Source organism: Pecten maximus, unplaced genomic scaffold, assembly GCF_902652985.1.
Source record: "Pecten maximus unplaced genomic scaffold, xPecMax1.1, whole genome shotgun sequence".
NCBI classification, from domain to species: Eukaryota; Metazoa; Mollusca; class Bivalvia; order Pectinida; family Pectinidae; genus Pecten; species Pecten maximus.
The window spans coordinates 788-22,444 of record NW_022979532.1 but is presented as its reverse complement, the minus strand read 5'-3'; the positions used below and the strand labels follow the sequence as shown (position 1 = coordinate 22,444).

Genomic DNA, 21,657 nt, shown 5'->3' with positions numbered 1-21,657 from the left:
AAAAAACAAGCTTCTAAAAAACTAAGGACCTTTAATTAGGTCGATATGGTGATATATCAACCTGGTAGAATCTAAAATATTGACCTCCGGCTCCACCCTTGGTCAATATTTTATTCTACCAGGTCAGTGTAACACCATATTCACCTCACCAAATGTCCATAATTGACGTTCACAATTAATTAAGTACAGTGTAGTTATACTTTGTAATTTTCATTCTTCCACTGTCAGTATGTTAAGGTCTTAAAACAGCTGCGTCCGTGTCATAATGAGAACTGTTTTGCATCGTCTGTCCATCGTAATGTTTGGATATAGATCTAATGTAAACCCCTGGTCTCCCTGGGTGTTTGTTTTACCTATAATCTTGAATGGCCTGACCATTGGCTTGATTTCCCACACCTCTGGTATCGTCAAACTAGTCTTGAACTTATCCATTGTAGCTGTATTGCCGTAATCAACGAAGAATACGTCAACCTTGAAACCAGGCCTTTCAGCAGTTATCCAACCCCTGAAAATAGAAAGTACACAAAACTTTACTACAATACAAAAGCATAAACATAGGAAGACAATTTTGAATTGTGTTCTAACCTGGCCTCAAACTCATATATACACGTATATAATACATAACAAGAGGCCCATGGGCCTTAACGGTCATCTGACAAACACTTAAAGCAGGGACCCACCCCTCAAACTCATATCTATATATACATGTATATAATACAAAAAAACAAATAAAAAAGAAAATCTTTTGACTCCTGCCCTAACCATGTACTTAATAGAAAAACAAACAAAAACATTCACGTTTCAATATACAATGTATGGGGAATAAACAGCCAACTTAGTGACGGTAGTTTTGGTGCGGTTCTGTGATGCTTAGAAGATGGATTCCTCAAGGATTACAAGAGCCTGGCCGTAAAGTTGAGTAATCAGAAGTAAATGATGACCATAACAATGCCTAGCTGGGTTTCTTAGCTTCCACCTTACAATATTAAGACACTAGAAAGTCTATAGAGATAATGTTTGAAAAGAATAATATTACTGTACACTGTTAATCAACATGAAACGTTGTGAGGTGTGTTGATCTCACAAAAAGTAGAACATTTTGTTGGTGTCATCAATATATAATTTTAAAGAAGTCAAAGATGGATAACAGTGAAATCAGAAAATATTGTTATACACAACATCCAAGCTCTATATTATATTTAAAAGACAAACCTGAACCATTCGTCATCAATCTGTGCAGCACACCTGCCCAAGCCCTTCGTATTTCCAATTCGAGTCTCCATACATTGTAGGTCATTCATAACTGTATTAAGGTATGCTATAGTTGACTCCTGCAAGTATAGATGGCTTTAAAAACATGTTTTATAATCAACATAAACAGTGTAAATAAAAGGAAAAAACTCTTTTTGTTCATACATCATGCTAACATCCCTATATACCTTTTCAACTAAGTAAATTATAATGTTATGAAAAGAAAATTTTATAGATTTCTGATTTTCCCAATGAGCATCATTTCTACCAAATTTTATTGTGTACATAATGTATATTTATATGACATACTATATCAATATTTGATAATACTTCTCACTTGTAAATTGTACTATAATGGCAATATACTCTCAGACTGATGAATTATATGTTCAGCTGTAAAACCGTTACACTTTTTGTTTATAATCCCTAATTTATCATGACAAAAAGAACCTTACATCATGTAGCACCTGTCCCCAGAAGTGCTGCTCATCATACACGGATGTCACATACACATTGATTTCCTCACTGGTGTTGAAGGCCAAGTCCCGTCTACGTGCGCCCAGTTTGCTCATAATGATTTTGTATGTCATCAACAGTGAGTTAAAAGTCTTTTTGATGATAGTGGTTTCGGATATTTTGGTGTCTTGGCTGGAAGATGAGGATGATGACGTTTCTCTATACTGGGCTCCTCCCTTAGCAAAGCTTCGGCCGCGACCCCTCTGCATGTCACACAGGCTCTCTGTAACGACACACTTTCGTAGTATCAAACAATCATCAGAGGTATTATCTTCCTTATCAACAGAACATCAATAAGTTTTCTTCTTCAGCTATTACTCTATGTGTATAAAACACTAGTATGTGACAGCCGTAAATCTAATATAATGAAATCACTACTAACCAGTACCTGGCAACTGCCCTTCGCTGGTCCTTTTTTATTATACCTGGCAACTGCCCTACGTGGGGCAGTTGCCAGGTACTGACTGTAGGCCGGTGGTTTTACTGCGGGTACTCCGGCTTTCCTCCACCTCTAAACCTGGCACCTCCTTAAATAACCCTGGCTGTTAATAGGACGTTGAACAAAATAAACCAAACCAAACAACCAACCAATTCCTTAGAGACCAACTCAAATTTTCCTACGGCAAATAAAGGACTCATTCTTTCATGTCTGTTGATACAAATCAAACTACATTTGCCAATATTTGGATCAACGAAAGCTATCCATACTTGAAAAAAACAACACAATTTTTCATTCACTCCATCATACAAGACATCTATAATTGAAAACAAAATTTGATACATAACAATCCCTGAACAAATGAGAAATCATATATATTGTTAATGCCTCATTTAACATACAACATGCTCTCAACGAGCAGTGACATGAAGTGTAAGAAATGGAGCCAACACAAACCTTTTCTTTGATATAGATTAAAGTCCAAATCTACTTTAGTACACTCATCCTCACCTACTTGACCCTTGACAAGAGGCCCAATGGGCCTGTATCGCTCACCTGGCTCTACAGCAACTTTGAAGTTGATGAGGTCATTTCTAAAGATACTATGTTGATTACCTCTTTATTCAAATATCATTGTAAGCTAGTTTTATTCATATTAAACATTTTCTAGTCCTTCATTCCAGCATTCTATTGGCCTAATATCAGGTCTTGGAGGCTCCTGGCTATCGCAAATTTCACCCCTGTGACCTTGAATGTAGGTCAAGGTCATTTATTTGAACAAAATTGGTAGCCCTTCACCCCAGCATGCTACAGGCACAATATCAAGTCCCTGGGCCTCTTGGTTATTGAGAAGAAGTCGTTTGAAGATTATAGCCTATTTGACCCATGTGACCTTGAATGAAGGTCAGGGTCATTTATTTGAACAAACTTTGTAGCCCTTCACCCCAGCAAGCTACAGACCCAATACCAAGTCCCTTGGCCTCTTGGTTATTAAGAAGAAGTTGTGTGAAGATTATAGCCTTTTTGACCCCTGTGACCTTGAATGAAGGTCAAGGTCATTTATTTGAACAAACTTTGTAGCCCTTCATCCCAGCATGCTATAGGCCCAATATCAAGTCGCTGGGCCTCTTGGTTATTGAGAAGAAGTCGTTTGAAGATTATAGCCTATTTGAACCATGTGACCTTGAATGAAGGTCAAGGTCATTTATTTGAACAAACTTTGTAGCCCTTCACCCCAGCATGCTACAGGCCCAATATCAGGTCCCTGGGCCTCTTGGTTATTGAGAAGAAGTCATTTGAAGATTATAGCCTATTTGATCCATGTGACCTTGAATGAAGGTCAAGGTCATTTATTTGAACAAACTTTGTAGCCCTTCACCCCAGCAAGCTATAGGCCCAATATCAAGTCGCTGGGCCTCTTGGTTATTGAGAAGAAGTCGTTTGAAGATTATAGCATATTTGACCCATGTGACCTTGAATGAAGGTCAAGGTCATTTATTTGAACAAACTTTGTATCCCTTCACTCCAGCATGCTACATGCCCAATATCAAGTCCCTGGGCCTCTTGGTTATTGAGAAGAAGTCGTTTGAAGATTATAGCCTATTTGATCCATGTGACCTTGAATGAAGGTCAAGGTCATTTATTTTTGGACAAACTTTGTAGCCCTTCACCCCAGCATGCTACAGGCCCAATATCAAGTCCCTGGGCCTCTTGGTTATTGAGAAGAAGTCGTTTGAAGATTATAGCCTATTTGATCCATGTGACCTTGAATGAAGGTCAAGGTCATTTATTTGAACAAACTTTGCAGCCTTTCACTCCAGCATGCTACATGCCCAATATCAAGTCCCTGGGCCTCTTGGTTATTGAGAAGAAGTCGTTTGAAGATTATAGCCTATTTGACTCATGTGACCTTGAATGAAGGTCAAGGTCATTTATTTGAACAAACTTTGTAGCCCTTCACCCCAGCAAGCTACAGGCCCAATATCAAGTCCCTGGGCCTCTTGGTTATTGAGAAGAAGTCGTTTGAAGATTATAGCCTATTTGACCCCTGTGACCTTGAATGAAGGTCAAGGTCACTTATTTGAACAAACTTTGTAGCCCTTCACCCCAGCATGCTACAGGCCCAATATCAAGTCCCTGGGCCTCTTGGTTATTGAGAAGAAGTTGTTTAAATGAAAAAGTTGACGCCGGACGGCCGGACGACGGACGCCGCACCACGGCATAAGCTCACTTGCCCTTCGGGCAGGTGAGCTAACAAGTAGTGTAATGGACAGAGCCAGGACAGGACAAGACAAGACAAGCAGAAGGACTGACGAACACAATACAAAATTAAAACCTGGTGTTGCCCCGTGGTACAGATAGTGACACTTACCTTCACCCAAGGTCACGTTTCTGTGGGATACACCTGTTAATGACACCAAATAACACAATCATTCATTGAGCATATGATGATATTAATATATTTAGACAATTTGATTGCTAGATGAATTTTTCAGACAAAACAAAAACTGTTTGCCCCATGAGAGTGGTTACAATAGATTTAAACGGTAACTAGCATGCTGCAGACCAAATATCAACTCTCTGGGCCTCTTGTTTATTGAGAAGAAGCTACACCATGGCATAAGCTCACTTACCCTGCAGGCAAACCGGGCAGATGAGCAGACAATGATCAAAAAGATGGTACACATGTCAAAATGAACACTTGGTCATAGTGTACTTTTAAGATAACTTCTGTTACATGTGATATACATAGAGGTTACACAACGAGTGGTTGTTGGGTATGGAATTTATTTCACACGAGTAAGTTATTTTTTAAAAGTCAGAAAAGACATGAGCTTTAAGCTCTCCAAAAATTATAAGTCATGTGACCAGTTTCTACCACAATAATATTAGCTTGAATCAAAGGGAAACATGTTAAAGTCTTATTTTACGTATGCAAATAAGGTGTACAGGTGACAGCCGGGACCCGGTGATGTGACGTCATTCGATTACTTATGACGGCAATAACAATTGCAGCTTGGATCAAAGATTGAATTCTAGACCAATCAAAAGACCAGAAGGTCATATTCCACTAGAGGAATATAACATATATATATATATATATATCCAACAGTTTGCACATTTATATAACGGCTTGAGAGTGGAATAACACAGGGTATTGTGGTAGAAAAATGTATTGGGTATATTGATGCAGTTAAAGTACCTGATCCACCAATTGTACATTTGATATTGTGGAGGTTCTGAGGGGCGGTGAATACAGATGCAGGTTCGTAGGCCGGATCCTCCTTGGCCATACAGACCAGTAGTCGGCGACCGCGGTGATATGTCTGGTCCAGCTCCATCATGGCCCTGTTAGCCATCTCCATGTTGGCTACTGTCACTACTGCACTCGTCCTAGAACATCACAATTCATCCTTAAAATCACATCATATTAGCAGTACCCTGCGTTAGTGTTGACATAAACAATAAACCGTCACTTTTTTCAAAAACATTTTCACGACAGTGAATAATACCATTTAATTAAGAGACATGACAATTTCAAAATAAAGGCACATGGAAGCTATCTTTTTGCTAGATAATTGTAGAGAAAAGTGGAATTATTTTTTCTTAAATAAAAGTGGAAACATAAAAGTGCGACAGTAAAAAAACTTATCCTGTTCACCGTGATGCCGTGAGGTACTTACGTTTTTCTCCTGTCATTGTTGTTTCGTATTTCCACATACTGAACTCCGTAGGCCTCAAATAGGTTGGCCAAGTCATGCTGTTCAAATGAAAAACGAATAAGCCTTACGAGGAAGAAATAGCTTTGGATAGGTAATAGGTAAACTAACATTTTTTGTGACCTCAAAAATTAACACCGCATGGAACAATGTCTAATGATATGAAATATTCACTGTATTTTCATCAGTATATCTTGCTTCAACAAAAATATTCCCATCAAAATATCTCTTCTAATGAAAAAAGACAAACAACAAATGGACATTTACAGCCAACCATCCTTATGAAAACAGACTAAAACTGTTAACAGACACACAAGTCAATGGCAGCAAGTTGTGAAAATAAATCCCCAAAGAACCAACGTCCACTCAATGTAGTTTAGGGAAAAAATTCATCATCTAGGTCTAGTTGTGAAAATGTTTTCTCTCTAAATTATGCAAGCTAGGTTGTATACTTGATAAATTAGCCGACATTTTTTCCACTAATTTTCCCTATTTGGTCAAATACATTAATATATGCATCAATTACCTCATTTTCGTAGTAAACGAAGTTTCCAATAAACAGCATCACTGGTCGGTTTTTATCGTAAGGCGAGTACATCCTGTGTGGTCCACCGCCAATCATCTCCAGTCCTGGCATTCCATCTTGTCCACTGCCAATGTGTTCAAGGTTGGGCATCCCTGAATATTTACCAGGAATTCGCTCTAGACTAGGCATTCCTGAATATCTACTGTTAATTGGCTCCAGTTCAGGCATTTCATCATGTTGGTTGATTTTTTCCAGAGGTGGCATCTCATCAAAATTTGACTTTTTTGGTTTTTGGTTGATCTTTTGAGTTGCCACCTCTGGGCTGGGTGTCTTTTTCGGTAATTGTCTTTGAATTGGAGGTCCCTCAGGGCTTCTGATGGGTGAGATTATTGGGTGCAGTTTTTGTGGGCTTATCACAGGAGAATGTTTTGACATTGGTGATGAAGTTTTACTTACATCTACTGATAAAGCCGCCATTTTTGAGGACAGACTTTGTTGTGCTACACCATTGGTGAGTTTAGACTGACCACTACTGTCAGGTTCCTCTCCCCACTCATCCTCATCTTCAACAGCCGGCTGGAATTTCCTTGATCGGTTTCCGTTATTATCTCCACCTGCACTTGGTTTGCTTCCTTTCAAATTAAATTATTAAACTTTTAATATTCACTTTATTACTATTAAATGCTTCAACTTTTATCCTTTGAATAAGTTATTAAAACTGAACTACATACAATATTAATTCTTTTTGTAAAAAATTCAATATTTTTGTGAACTATGTGGGAGAATGATGGAAAATCATAAATATTTCCCCTAAACCATATTTTGGTTAGGTACATCTCCCAAATCATGCAGAAATTAACCTCAGATTCGAGCATTACTCCCTCATGATCCCTGGTAAACTCATACACTTTGGCACTTGCTTGGTTATGAACATGAAAGAGTTGTAAAGACCACCACCATAAGTTATAATTAGCTACCCTAGGACTTGGTTAGTGGAGAGTCATTGTGCGTGTCTGTGTATTACAACTGTGCCAAGGTGGTTTCATCTGACATCTCGGTTAATTTTATTATCACAACTAGGGTTCATCACTTCAAAGAGACCTTGCTTAATTGTAGTTGTCAGTACTAGTGCCGCCTTCAGAAAGAACTTTCAGAACGGTCACCTTAGTTTTGATATATTTTAGCATTTTTGGCACCTGTGCCCTTTAAAGTCAAGGTCATCCATTTGAATAAACTTGGTAGCCCTTTATCCCAGCATGCTTCAGACCTAATATTGGGTCTCTGGGCCTTTTGGATATCAAGAAGGAGTTGTTTAATGATTCTAGCATATCTGACTCCTGTGACCTTGAATGAAAGTCAAGGTCATCCATTTGAACAAACTTGGTAGCCCTTCATCCCAGTATGCTACAGACCAAATTTCAGGTTTCTGGGCCTGTTGGTAATTGAAAAGAAGTTGAAAATACAAATTGTTACGACACGATCACAATAGCTCAACTGAGAAGAACTAATAAACCAAAATCTGTTCAGATGTATAATTGAATGATGTGATGCTATGGTGCGAATAGGTTTAGATACCTCTTAAACAAGGATACCATGGACAGACACAGTACACATACACAGTCATCCTCACACAGTCACCCACCTACACGCACACCCACACACACATACCTACACATAAGGTAATGTACACCCCTTACTAAGTCCAGGGTACAATATTAACTAGTAGTGGATACACTGTTTATAGTATACAAACTTTGGTTGTTTAAGCTGTTTTTTTCAAATGTTGGTTTGTCTGGCTGAGCGAAGCGGACATTAAGTTTCCTGCCTTCCCAGTCCATTTGGTCTAGTTCACGTATCGCTGTTGCTGCCTGAGCTTCCTGGTGAACATGAAAGTCTGCAAAGGCAAACCTGAAAAAGTTGAAGGAATAATGATAGAGTTTGAGATTAATAAATTGATATTAGGCCTCCTCATGGTATCTAAGGGAAACACCTTGGTGGGGAACTACAGGAAATGCTGTGTTTTTAGACTTTTAAAGGACATTTTGAGAACCTTCTAATGACTCTTGTAAGATATTCAGCTTCTAATGGAGAATCTGGCTTTTTTTTGTATAACTACATTCCTCCACATTTGCCCTACTTCAATTCTTGTTTTACAGACTTGTACGTCATCATTTGTAAATTCTCATTTTGAGAACCTTCTGAATCTTATAAGATATTCAGCTTCTTATGGAGAATCTGACTATAACTACATAGCTGCAAATTTGCCCTACTTATTATATGTGTTACCGTTTACAGGGAGTGTTCTTTTTACAGGTGATGTCTATTTATAGTTTCCATGTGTGTCCGGTAGTCATGTACTGTTGCGTCTATATCTATCGTTAACCTATTTGTTCAGGTGTGTCCAGGTATGTCAGAGTGTGAAGTGCATGCATGTGAGGTTGAACGTGATTTGGGGCATGCTTATGAGAGTATTTAAGTGGACTGTTTGGGGGAAGCGGCCCACTAGCCAGAGACATACAAGAGGACCTATGGTCTGTTACACATATGTAAAAAGGAGCTATTCTAATGATTAATTTGGTCACTCACACTTTTCTTGGGTCCGCCTTGGGTTTGACCATTCGGATAGCTATGGGGGAGAAAGGCTCCAGAAGTTCATCAAACTGCTCCTGTGGGTAAAATTAACATAGAGTCCGAGGTTAGTGACACTCACTTAAAATACAGGGGTTCTGAAACTATACATGATAACAAAAATATAATCAGACTCTTCTTTGAAGACCAATGATGGCTTCACATTGTTTTTCCTGTACTTATGTTTTTGGTTCAAGCATTCATCACAATATCATTATGGAATCTTTTTCTTCATTTAAATTATCTTTGACATCACTAAAGCTATGTTTTTGGTTAAAGCATTCATCACAATATTATTATGGAATCTCTCATTTAAATTATCTTTGACATCACTAAAGCTAACCAAATTTTAAGATTCTTTTCTGATACTTTTATTAAAAGTGTGAATTTTTTGGAGACAAAAACAAAACAAAACATGTCTAGTAGTTATTTTTTGAAAGCTCAAAATGACCTTTCATCCATGTATTTAGTATTTATATTTGAGTTTTGATTCTGTTATAGATTTTCAGAAATTCAAATGTGAAACAGTAAAACGCACCAACATGACTATTTTTTATTTGCTGTTTTCATAAAATAACCCCTTGAGTTCACATGTATACAAACCAAAATACCCTGCTATAAGCACTGAGGCCAGTATATGATTTTTTATGGAAATCTGTGGTTTGAAATGTGACAACATTTTCTTTAAATAGTAAGTGATCTTACCTTTGACCCTACTACCACGAAACACGAGTTTGATTGATGTATTGCCATACTTGAACAATGCATGGAGTTTAACTAAAATGCATTAATCATTGATGTCACTAGTCTGAAAAGTGCTGACAAAGACTTTCTATAAATACTAATAATGTCCTTGTCCTTGTCCTTGTACACACACAGGTACGAACGAAATGCTATATCCTCCTCCCAGACTTCATCGCAAGGTGATAATAAGAGGTCCAGAAGGCCTGTATTGGTGAACACACAATATACACACACAGGTACGAACGAAATACTATATCCCCCTCCCAGACTTTATTGCAAGGTGATAATAAGAGGTCCAGAAGGCCTGTATTGGTGAACACACAATATACACACACAGGTACGAACGAAATGCTATATCCTCCTCCCAGACTTCATCGTGAGGTGATAATAAGAGGTCCAGAAGGCCTGTATTGCTCTCCTGGATATGGCAGTAAATATGGGGAAACACTCTACTTTTCTACAGGATTTTAATAAAGCTATATTTCCCTTATTGAGCCCTGTCCCTCAGACTGCAAAGCGTCAGTCCCAATGCTTATATAAAATTGGTTCCCCTTCACCCAAGGATGCTTCAGACCAAATCCTTTCATTCCTGCAGAACAAGAATGATGTTGTTCCATAACTGACATGAGGAGCCAAATAAATCAGTATCCCCAAAGAACACTTAATATTATATTACAGGATGTGTAGCTTACCTTTGAAACATGCTGGTTGATGTTCCCAATGTAAACTTCTATTTTATCTCCATAAGCTAAAATAAAGAAAAAGACTATAAAATGTTGGTTGACTTTGATATATATATATATTATATATGACCACTGACCGGTGAAGTAATAGCAACAGTATGTAAAAGCAAGGCCATTTTAGATATGAAAAGTATATTATCTTATATATATATATATACATGTATTAATTTATCTCCATCAGAAGAAATCAAGAAACAGACGATAGTTCTCCTGTAGCTTGTTGGTTGATTTTGCTTTAAATATATATATAAAATCTCATCTCATCTGAAATCAAAAAGCCAACTTCAATCATGTCCATTTCGTTTTCCCTTTAAACAAAGGTTAAAAGACTATGTACCCGAATATTCTGTGACCCTCATAAAGTTGAATTTAATAAACTGACTTATCAACATCTGGATCACAAACCATCTAAAATTAAAGTGGTTACAAATTGAGCATTATTGAAATTTATTTAACATTTTATTTGATGCTGTCAAGTATTTTTCATCAGTTTACCCAGTGAAACAAATTAACCTATATTCCCCTGAATGTCAGATATTTGTCAACTTCTTTAACACCTCAGTCATTATGGAGTCAACGAAAATTTACCAGATGAAATTGGTGCTTTAGGAGATTTTTTCTGGATAAGAGTGTCATGTGCATCGCCAGACTCCTTTGGAGTTACCCTCTGGCTGACATTTTTTGGTCTCCTTTCATCTGCGATCCTCATCTCAAGACGACTTTCGTAATGATTTAGACATTTGATTGCACTTGATTTATCTTCAAATCGGATGAATATCAATCTTAAAGGAAAGAAGAAAATTCAATAAAACACATATTTTCAAGAAAGAAATTAGTTTGAACAAGAGGCCCAAGGGGCCGTAGTGATAATCTGACTGCCATCCATGTATGCTATTTCACTAATAATGCAATGTTCACAAATGCGAACTTTCAAAAAAAAATTTAAAACAAATTAATGTGATACACTTGGTAATTATAGCCTTAAATACAAAAAGCGATTTTTTTGTATGATTTAAAAAGATTTTAGTGGACAAAAGCATTGCTGCCTCTATATCCACATAAATATACAACCATATCTGAAATTTGAAAATAAGCCTATATATTTTGATATCTGTATGATCATACTTCAACTCAAAATCTTTCTTAAAGTAACTGCGAGATGAAACAAGCATACTGGATATTGCTTAAGCAATACATGTCCTATCAATGCCCACTAAAAATAGTTAAGTAACAGTGGCGTTGACCTTGACCCGAAACCGTGAAACTTGAATTTGTCCCAGATATTATTGTCCTTTATCAATGTGTGAAGTTTGATCAAAATCCCTCATGAAATAATGCAGTTAGAGCACTGACAAACTTTGGTGTTACATATGTACAAGTCGTATGGAAAGGAAACCTATAGTCCCCAGGTTTGATCAGGAGTGTTTTAAAAAAATTGCTGCCTCCCCCCCCCCCCCCGCAAAGGGCTTGGAAGGAAACGGAATCTGAATTCTATGAGTCCAATTTACATACAACTATACTATATATTTTCATATTCAGGGCTATTCCCATTAATATATCTACCTGACCCCAGGACTCCACAATAAATCACTTCTATCCATGGTTGGATTGCCTTCCAATTACCTCTATTCAATTTATTACATAAATTCTGGTACCCTTTAATCAAACCTGGAGTCATTGGGTGGGGTAGATGTTTTACTGGAAAAGCCCTCAGGCAAACTACAACACTTTTCTACACTGAAATCATTGTATAGTGATATCATAAATGTACCCCAGGTTACTTTCTGCCATGTATTGAATTCCAACTAATTGGACGAAACTCTCTGTTTCTTACTCAGCAGCAATTCTTGGCCCCTATCAGCTGTCAAGCTATCCCAATACCATCAGCATGAAACAAAGGGAAGCAACTCAGGCAGATAAGAATGCTTTGTTTCTTTTTCACTAGCATTTCTACTGAAGATACTCGAGAGGGTTCGTTACTTGGTTACAGGGCACTTCGTTTATGACTGAGGTCAATAAGACCCCTTCCTGAGTTCATCCTCTTCTTGTTCAAAATCCAAAAAGACTTATATTAAGATATTTATAGGAATCGCATCAAGAAATGATTGCATCTGATTCAGTAAAAATCCTGAGTATTGCAAAGTCACTGTAAAATATTTTCTTTTTACTTAATTTAAAGTTTGACAAACAGTATAACAACGTTTCAAAACTCTGCTGGGTGTAACTTTCACAGAAATAAAAGATTCTGATTATAATTCTGTATACCGTATCTTACCCAGGAATGATGTTAACATCGCCTATATCTCCAAACTCGGAAAATTTCTGCAGCACCTCCTGATGAACAAAAATCAGTATATCATTATCAAAAACAAAACAAAAATTTCACTATATCCATTTTAAATACTAATTTCGTATAAATCCGTAACATGAAAGCAAGTTGTGTGCCACCACTGGGGATCGAAACCTGCGACTCAAGTTTGTGAGTGGCCTCTATACCAGTCAAGCTAAAGAGAAATCTCTATCATGAAGCTAGAAGGCGACTCTATCACTACTTTAAACCACACGAGATTGTCAATTTTGTTACTTCCACATTGACTGATGAGGGGAAGTGAACCTTGTCAGGGGTTAATCTAAGATTATACTACCCATTATAAAATTTAGGGAAATGAATGACTGCAGTGTTTTGAATTATTCTTAAAAAAATAACAATTTACAGCTATTCTTTGCTATAATTGTTACATCTTTCTTCAAAATTTGGGTGATTTCTCCTGTTTTAAAGAATTTTCCCCTGTTTTATGTGATTTTTTCTTGATGGGGAATTTGTTTTTGTTCAAAGGGGAAAACACCATCTGTGGGGAATACTACCTAATTACGGTAGTAAAATTGGTCTAGATTAGCCTCTGCTTGCGCAAAAGTGAACTCTGAAGCACATCATGTACCAATTGTACTAGGTTCGCTTCAATCCTTATATTTATGTTAACCAATTTAAAATTTTCACCACCAGATCACAAATCAAGTGGATGCAGTATGACATCAGTTCATCGCTTTGTAATGGCTCTAGTTATCCCACTTGTGTGCACACTAGCGGAACAACTGCCAGCCAGCTACTCACGTCACCAAGGCCACAAAAAATAGACTTCCATAAACGTTTCCAATATTTGAATTATGATAGAAATATGCCATTATCAAGAATCAAGATAAAATGTTTATTTACAGAAAATATTCACTTCTTTATAATAAAAACTTAACCATATCCCCATGAACACAAATCTAAACACAATGAGTGTGTAGTTTGGTCACTCAAGCCACAGAGCTCTGTTTTAAAACATGGAGTAAATCCATTGAAACCCCACTTAATGAACATCCTACTATAAAGGACACTTTTGACCCAAACAAACCATTTTGAAAGGATTTTGTTTTTGTTTTTTTTTCATTATTTGACCCATGGCATGTGACCTTGAGTGAAGGTCAAAGTCAAAGACAAGCATTACATTTGTAGCCAGTCATACATGCTATCAATGTGCCAAACATCAAGCATTCATGTGTATAGATTAAACAGCAGAAACCTTTTATAAGCAACTTTGGGTGATTTTTTATTTTGGCAGGAAAAAATTGCCTTATTTTTTCCAAAGTGCAATATCATTTTTCATCTGATTACCATAAAATTACTCAATTTGAGATTTTTTTAATTTTGACCTACTTTTTGACCCCATTACTAGGCCTCGACCTTGACATTCTCTGTTAACATGTCATTGAGAAAAGTTTGCCCTGACCAAATGCTAAGCAATTTTCAATGAAAATGAAACAAATTATGCTAAAATATGTGAGTATATAAACTACAATCAAAGTACTGAAAGTACTGAAGACACAAACGAAAACAAATTATTTTAACTGCTTTTGTTTAGTGGGGACATGGTCAACTTTGTATGGAACATCACCAATACCTGATTAGGACTAGGACAAAATATTGGCAAGAAAAGAAATTCATATCTACTTTTGATTGCAAGTGCGTCTTGGCAGCTAATTGTCAGAATAGGTACTCGGGTAATCTTATTTGACATCTTCAATGGGTTAATGTATACGTAGTTGTAGATGTAATATGAAGGTCCTAGATTACCTGTAAAATTAATGAGGCCTTTCTTTTCAAACTTTTGAGGATCCCATGCCTATAAGCGCTTCACAAATTATCATTATCATTAGCATTTGAAAAAATATTTATACATTTGATGTAGCGCCCCATCTAGCTACCAGCTTTTAGATAAGAGAGAGCTCAGGTTAAAAACTCTTGTGTGATTGTTTTAGGATTTTATCGTGTGTGTGAGCCCTGGTTTGAATGATGTTATGTCAAGGTTATGAATGATATTTTGTGGCAGATTGTTCTATCCCTTCAGTACCTTCTGTAAAATAGCGATAACAAACTTCAATTGTCAAAATACAATATGGCTGTCTGTCGGCCATGTTGTTTTCCGATTAGTCTCAAAATGCAATATCCATAAATAGGCACCGAGGGGAACCTACATATAAAATTTGAGAAAGATCCCTTCAGCACTTTCTGAGAAATAGTGATAACAAACTTCAATTGTCCAAATCCAAGATGGCTGCCTGTCGGCCATATTGTTTTCCGATTGGTCTCAAAATGCAATATGCATAACTAATGTAAGCACCAAGAGGAACCTACATATGAAATTTGAGAAAGATCAATTCAGTGCTTTCTGAGAAATAGCAATAACAAACTTCAATTGTCAAAACCTAAGATGGCTGCCTGTCGGCCATATTGTTTTCCGATTGGTCTCAAAATGCAATATGCATAACCACCCACCAAGGGGAACCTACTTATGAAATTTGAAAAAGATCCCGTCAGCACTTTCTGAGAAATAGTGATAACAAACTTCAATTGACAAAATCCAAGATGGCTGCCTGTCGGCCTTATTGTTTTCCGATTGGTCTCAAAATGCAATATGCATAACTAATGTTAGCACCAAGAGGAACCTATATATGAAATTTGAGAAAGATCAATTCAGTGCTTTCTGAGAAATAGCAATAACAAACTTCAATTGTCAAAACCTAAGATGGCTGCCTGTCGGCCATATTGTTTTCCGATTGGTCTCAAAATGCAATATGCATAACTAGAAACCAAGAGAAACCTATGAAATTTTAGAAGATCCCTTCAGTACTTTGAGAAATAACGATAACAAGAATTGTTTACGGATGGAGGGACGGACGGACCACTGACGCAGGGCGATTTGAATAGCCCACCATCTGATGATGGTGGGTTAAAAACACCGGGGTCTGATAAACAGACTCTGGAGGCGTAGAATGCGGATGTAGACAGGGCAGGGTATACCATCACGACGGGCACATTAAACTAAGCACTATATTCAAAACTTAGAATTACATGCTCATATCAGCTCAGACTTGAGACAGTTTCTTAATCGCTCATTAGAGTGAACATGATTTTCATATAGCACTCTACGTTATATGTTTACACTCCATACTGTGTAGCTACAAATAATCTATACAACAAAAACACATTCATTCACATGTACAGTTCAAATCAATTTGAAGTGGAATTTTGTTTTTCACTTATGTACATTGCTGCATCAAATATTCTCCGCAATAGTATATGTACCATATACATAACTGTAACTGCATGATACATATATATATGTATGTATGGTATATATATCATGTTAATTAATGTTAGTGAGATGTGAATGTAGCTATATGTATTGATATCATCGATTTCAAAATCAGAGGTTTTTTTAATCTGCAGCATCTGTCAGATGAAAATGTAGTTCGAATGCCCAAACTGGATGAACTGTACATGTAGTAGCATTCTTCAAAGTCCATTATGAATGCTTTTCATACAAATGTATTTCTTTCAATTGTTCATGTGTTTAAATTATTAGAACACTGAAGTAATTTTTATTTTCATAAAAATGGAAGTACTGCTTATCTTTAAAACTAAATTGGATATTGATAAGATAAATTTGCCAAAATGTTAAAAATCAAACCTTATTAAGTAGAATCTAAACGGTTGAAAATGGCTAAGCCCACTATTCTTAACAACAAAATTACTTATTTTGATTCTCTGTCAAATATAATCAGGTTACTTGAAGACTTTGTCAGAAAAGTTAACACATATATACATTATTAATAGTTGCTTTAATTAAATTAATCTGAATTTGAACATTAAACCGACTTAACAATTTAAATGAAAAAATGTGTTTTCACCATTTACCATAATTGACAAGAAGAAAATAATTATTTAACTCAACCTATGATATAGTATGTAACAGCCATCAAGACAATACTATTATCTTTAGTCATGCCAAGTTATTTCACAATAGGATATATGCACAACACAAAAAAGTTTTACAAATTTTTGTTGTTTAGAAGAATAATGAACTTAGTAATTTTTGCTGTTCTTCTCAAATAATATGTACTAGTGTTGTAAAGAAAAAAAGATTAAATAATAATAATAAATCTAAGTTATAATAAATTATTTGCATTGATTTATCAATACTTTACTGTGCATTAGTTTAAAGGTTAATTTAATTCAGAAGCTGAAATGATTAAAGACAGAAAAAACCGCAGATGTAGGAATATAACATTTCCACTGCCTTTAAATATCTCTGGTTAAATTTAGCAATCAGTACATTTCCATGAAAAATGGTGTTTTCTAAAGAGTTACTGCCCTTTAACCGTCCCTGAAGCGTTCAAAACTCCACCAAACATAATAAAGGTCTATGTAGATGTACATCGTAGACCCCTTTCTTTTTTATAATATGCTTCGACTGTTATGTAATATTTCAAATGATAATGATAGATCATTTTCTATTTTTTTTAACCATCACGAATATTAGAAAAAAAGAATCAGTCGCTATAATTAGAGATGAAATTTTCAGTGACGTCTACATCTGCATGCAGACAGCCACGTTAATGCGGTACGCGTTCTGTAAACGAAAAACTTCATGTGCATTACGTAGGATATAATCAATAGATCCGAAGTCAATATTAATATTCACAAGTCCATTTGACATTTCGAAACCCTATTCAGTGAGAATTTATTTAACTTTTTATTTGCAAACATGCGTATGGTACTCGACTGCCGTTGTTGTGATATTGTCATGATGAATAGACAACTTTTTTTCTTTCGTAAAAAAACATCTATATAATCTAACCATCTGCAGACTACATCAATCACATGCAAGTTAATATTTCAGTGAGAAAATGACATTCAAAGTTGGGTTTGATCACTACTCTTTCTTTTATTATTGTTTACATTACTGAAAGATGGCGGACAAAATCGGATGCTGGATGAGTGATTTTTCAATGTACAAAATAACAACGATATTCCGACGAAACTTTATCAATATTATAACCCATTCAGTAACATGCCACCAAAGAAAAAAACACATAGATGTCGATGATGAAAATTCAGCGTGATGTTAGTAGATTTTTCTTCCGGGTCACAGCTGATAAGCAGCAATATGGCGCCAGCGAAAAGTCGATTGTATCATTCCGCGTGAAATCTAATGCGTTCAACGCGGAAAAATATTCTTACGTATCATCGACAGAACATACTTAAATTAAATACTTTGAAAACTATCTATTTGTGAGGTTCTGTTGTTTTGTCATATATCTAACGAAACTGCAGTGTTGCATTTGACTCCGTAAGTCACGGGACTATTTTTTTTTTGCGATAGAATATGATTGTGAAGTGGCAGTGGAAGTTGTGTCAGAGCGAACGAAAATGCCAAAAAAAACACATTGTCCTGTCAGCTTCTAAAATACAACAAAACAAAAGGTGATTTTTTTTAAATAGCTGAACTTCACTGTATGTCATTTTTTATCGTGAAGTTAAACAAAATATTTACTGCATAACATTACGGAGTTACTGTAAAGCAACGTTTAGATTGGCCAACAGCAGTATCCGCCAGAGCCCTCAAAAGCGCTGACATAGACTCAAACTTACGTTTGTGTCTATGTTTGTGTCAACAAAACAAAAGGTAATTTTTTTATAGCTGAACTTTACTATATGTCATTTTTTACCGTGAATATTTACGATATTTACAAATATTTACTGCATAGCATTACGGAGTTACTGTAAAGCAACGGTTAGATTGGCCAAGGCAGTATCCGCCAGAGGGCATCGTAGATTTTGTCAGCTACACCTCAAAAGCGCTGACATAGACTCAAACTTACGTTTGTGTCAATAAAACTAGGGGAAATGTGAAACCCAGAGGTCATAAAATTCATCCATGAAGAACCATATCTGTGTCTTGACAAGATTTTAAAATATCTGTCAATCTGACTCCTTTTCGCCTCACCCCTCTGGCCCCAGGGAGGTATATTTTACAATTTTGATAGACCTTTAATCATGGAGGGTTTCTGCAAAATATCATCAAATATAGTTAAGGACTTTTTGAGAAGTGGAAAATGTGAACTAATGACAGATGGACGACGGACAAAGAGGGATTGGAAAAGGTCATTGAGCTTCCCTCGGGTGACCTAAAATTCTTGAAAACATCCTTACATCTTCAGAAAAGCCTTTAGGTTCCTTGTTCCTAGGATAACACAGACTGTACAGGCCTTTTGCATTTGGGTTGATTTTTCTGTCATTATCATCATGTCCATTGCTGATAGAACTAGGACTCTTCATGTCAGACAGAACTGAAAGTAGAATACATTGTGACATAAAACTATCTTTAATCAGAAAGTATACAACATCTGTTTTCTTATATTATTTCAATGAATTCAAAGCATAGAACAACTTCATGCAACTAAGACACTGAAGTGGTCAAAAGTTTTCATTGATATTATATATATAAGTTTAAACAACCCCACACCCCAAACCCCTAACCCCCAATCTACAGACAATAAGATTATACTCAGAATTGTTCCTAGTTTAACAGGTATTTTTAAATTCAAAGGCGTGAACATATTCAAAATTATTTCTTCTGTGCAATGAATATTTATCAAGAGTTAACTTTCTGTTTTTTTGTTGTTGTTTTTTATCTTATCTTCATATATGAAAGATGGTCAGTAAATGTGAGAGCAGTATTGATGATTACCATTAGCTGGATCTGAGGATACTCCTCCAAAGCCCCGCTCTGCCTTCTTGGCCGATACACACATGTACATATTAGGGTCACCAATTCCAAACATCTTGTATGCCATAGCATGGTCATCAAATTGCAATCTGGAAAATTGTGTTGAGCGTTAGAAGCCACTTACATAAAGTTAAACATTGGTTAATTTTGTTTTCGTGCTTCTGTTGAGGATTGGACCAACAACATTATAAACTGATGCTCTAATGGCAGAATAGCTTAAGAGAAATTCTCTATGTAACAGGAGTGGATTTTGACTGAGAGTTGTGTCCCTTTGATAAAGTTCAAATTATAAAGAAGTTTTTAGGCTTTAGTATGTATTTATGTGTCCAGAATGCATGAGGGTATTTATCCACTTTTGGAGTGTTATGAGTAATAATTATATCAACATTTGAGTATTCTATGAAATTGTGATTGATGCTAATCTATGTGCAGCATTGAGATTGCAAAAGTGTGATTGTTAATATGCATAAATGCAGCAAGTATGTGAGAGAAGGAACTTGGATGATGTGTGTAGAAGCCTTTAGCCGACACCTCATTGAAATGCGAATTCATGTATATATAATACCCTATTGGTTTAATAGGTGAAGGTTTTGTGTTGTTTGTTGTTATTCGTGGATATGGTGTGGAAGTTGGTTTTAATCTTTGGATCTATTTATGTGGCAATTGTTGTGTATTGTCATGCACGATATTAAATAAAAAAGAACTATTTTTATGTTTAATACCCGTTTCAAATCTAATGCAGGGAAGCTATAGTCTAAATGAAACTGGAATGAATATAAGATTGAATCATTACATACAGTCAAACCTCTATGATTCCTATCCAACTTTTTGCTTGGTCCCAAATTTTCTATCTATATATAACACTACTAACAAACTTACGTACAATTCAAATTTTTACAAATCAAATTTTTTGATGTATCAAACTTTTTTAATGGACCATTAGCTTTGATATTATCAGTTATTGACATCTCATGATTATTAAAGTTATTTTTACCCCTACAGAACACTGAATAAAACGCTGATGAAGAGTATTTTATATTCTGTTGTGTTTAATTTGAGGTAAATTAACTAGACCATCCAATGCGAGTCTGACTGGTGGCGATCAACATGAAGACATCAAGGATATGTAACAGTTATGGTCATTATCAAGAAAACATTGATCTTTTGTCAACCATGAATAATTTGAAGTCCCTCTGTTTCAAAGTTTTCAGTTACTTAGTCCCTTGAACTTTGAAGCATTGAAGTTCAACTGTATATCAGAGTTGCACACCCTCATCCAGGAAGGAAATCATTCGCACGTTTTCCATTTTTGTTGTTTTATTTTTACCTGACAACATCTGGCATGGCCTTTATGAAATCTGTCATTGTCTGGAATCCCATGGCCTTGTATTGTAAGGGTTTCTGTAGAAGACTTTTGTAGTCCTTGCCAAACTCGCTGACTAGAACCCCGCCCACCTTGGACAGCAGGACCGATCGAACATTCTTCTTTACATCAGGTGGGACTTCCATAGCTCAATAAAATTCTAAAAAGTATAAAGATAAATTTTTATGATTATTTCTAATATTAAATAATTTAAAGGAATTTAACATCTAAAAAGGTTTTTTTATTGATTAATTACACATTAGAAACTTTGGTTTTAAAATACTTTTACTAGATTCATATGTGTAAGTGGAGTCAGGCTAAAATTTTGTACAAATTAAACATTCGATATTGAACAGTTGTCATCTTAATTGAAACTAAGATATGTTGCACAATCGTTCAGAACTGGCAACAATATGTTAATCATATACATATATGCATGGCCTCTATAGCAATAGCATATCTCCTTCACATAAAAACTGAATTTATTAAAGTACATTTACACAAAATAATAATACATTTGTATATTAATAAGGAGCAATGGAAAATACACTGCCTATGTTTTGACTTAAATTAGTGACCTGACCTCTAGGTTTATGTTTAAAATTCTCCATG

General features: G+C 35.9%; 1 protein-coding gene across 1 annotated transcript; it reads right to left on the bottom strand.

Annotated features, from left to right (window-relative positions):
* Positions 1-197: 197 nt before the first annotated feature.
* LOC117318851 lies at positions 198-21,205 on the bottom strand. Its single transcript, XM_033873779.1, has 15 exons — positions 21,010-21,205; positions 19,644-19,771; positions 19,106-19,242; positions 12,842-12,900; positions 11,155-11,348; positions 10,516-10,571; positions 9,038-9,117; positions 8,205-8,359; positions 6,452-7,083; positions 5,890-5,966; positions 5,409-5,599; positions 4,578-4,610; positions 1,707-1,990; positions 1,213-1,331; positions 198-505 (listed from the first exon to the last, which is right to left on the bottom strand). Exons 1-15 carry the CDS (start codon positions 21,189-21,191, stop codon positions 241-243), a joined length of 2,592 nt encoding a protein of 863 aa, XP_033729670.1. The 5' UTR covers positions 21,192-21,205; the 3' UTR covers positions 198-240.
* Positions 21,206-21,657: the final 452 nt, after the last annotated feature.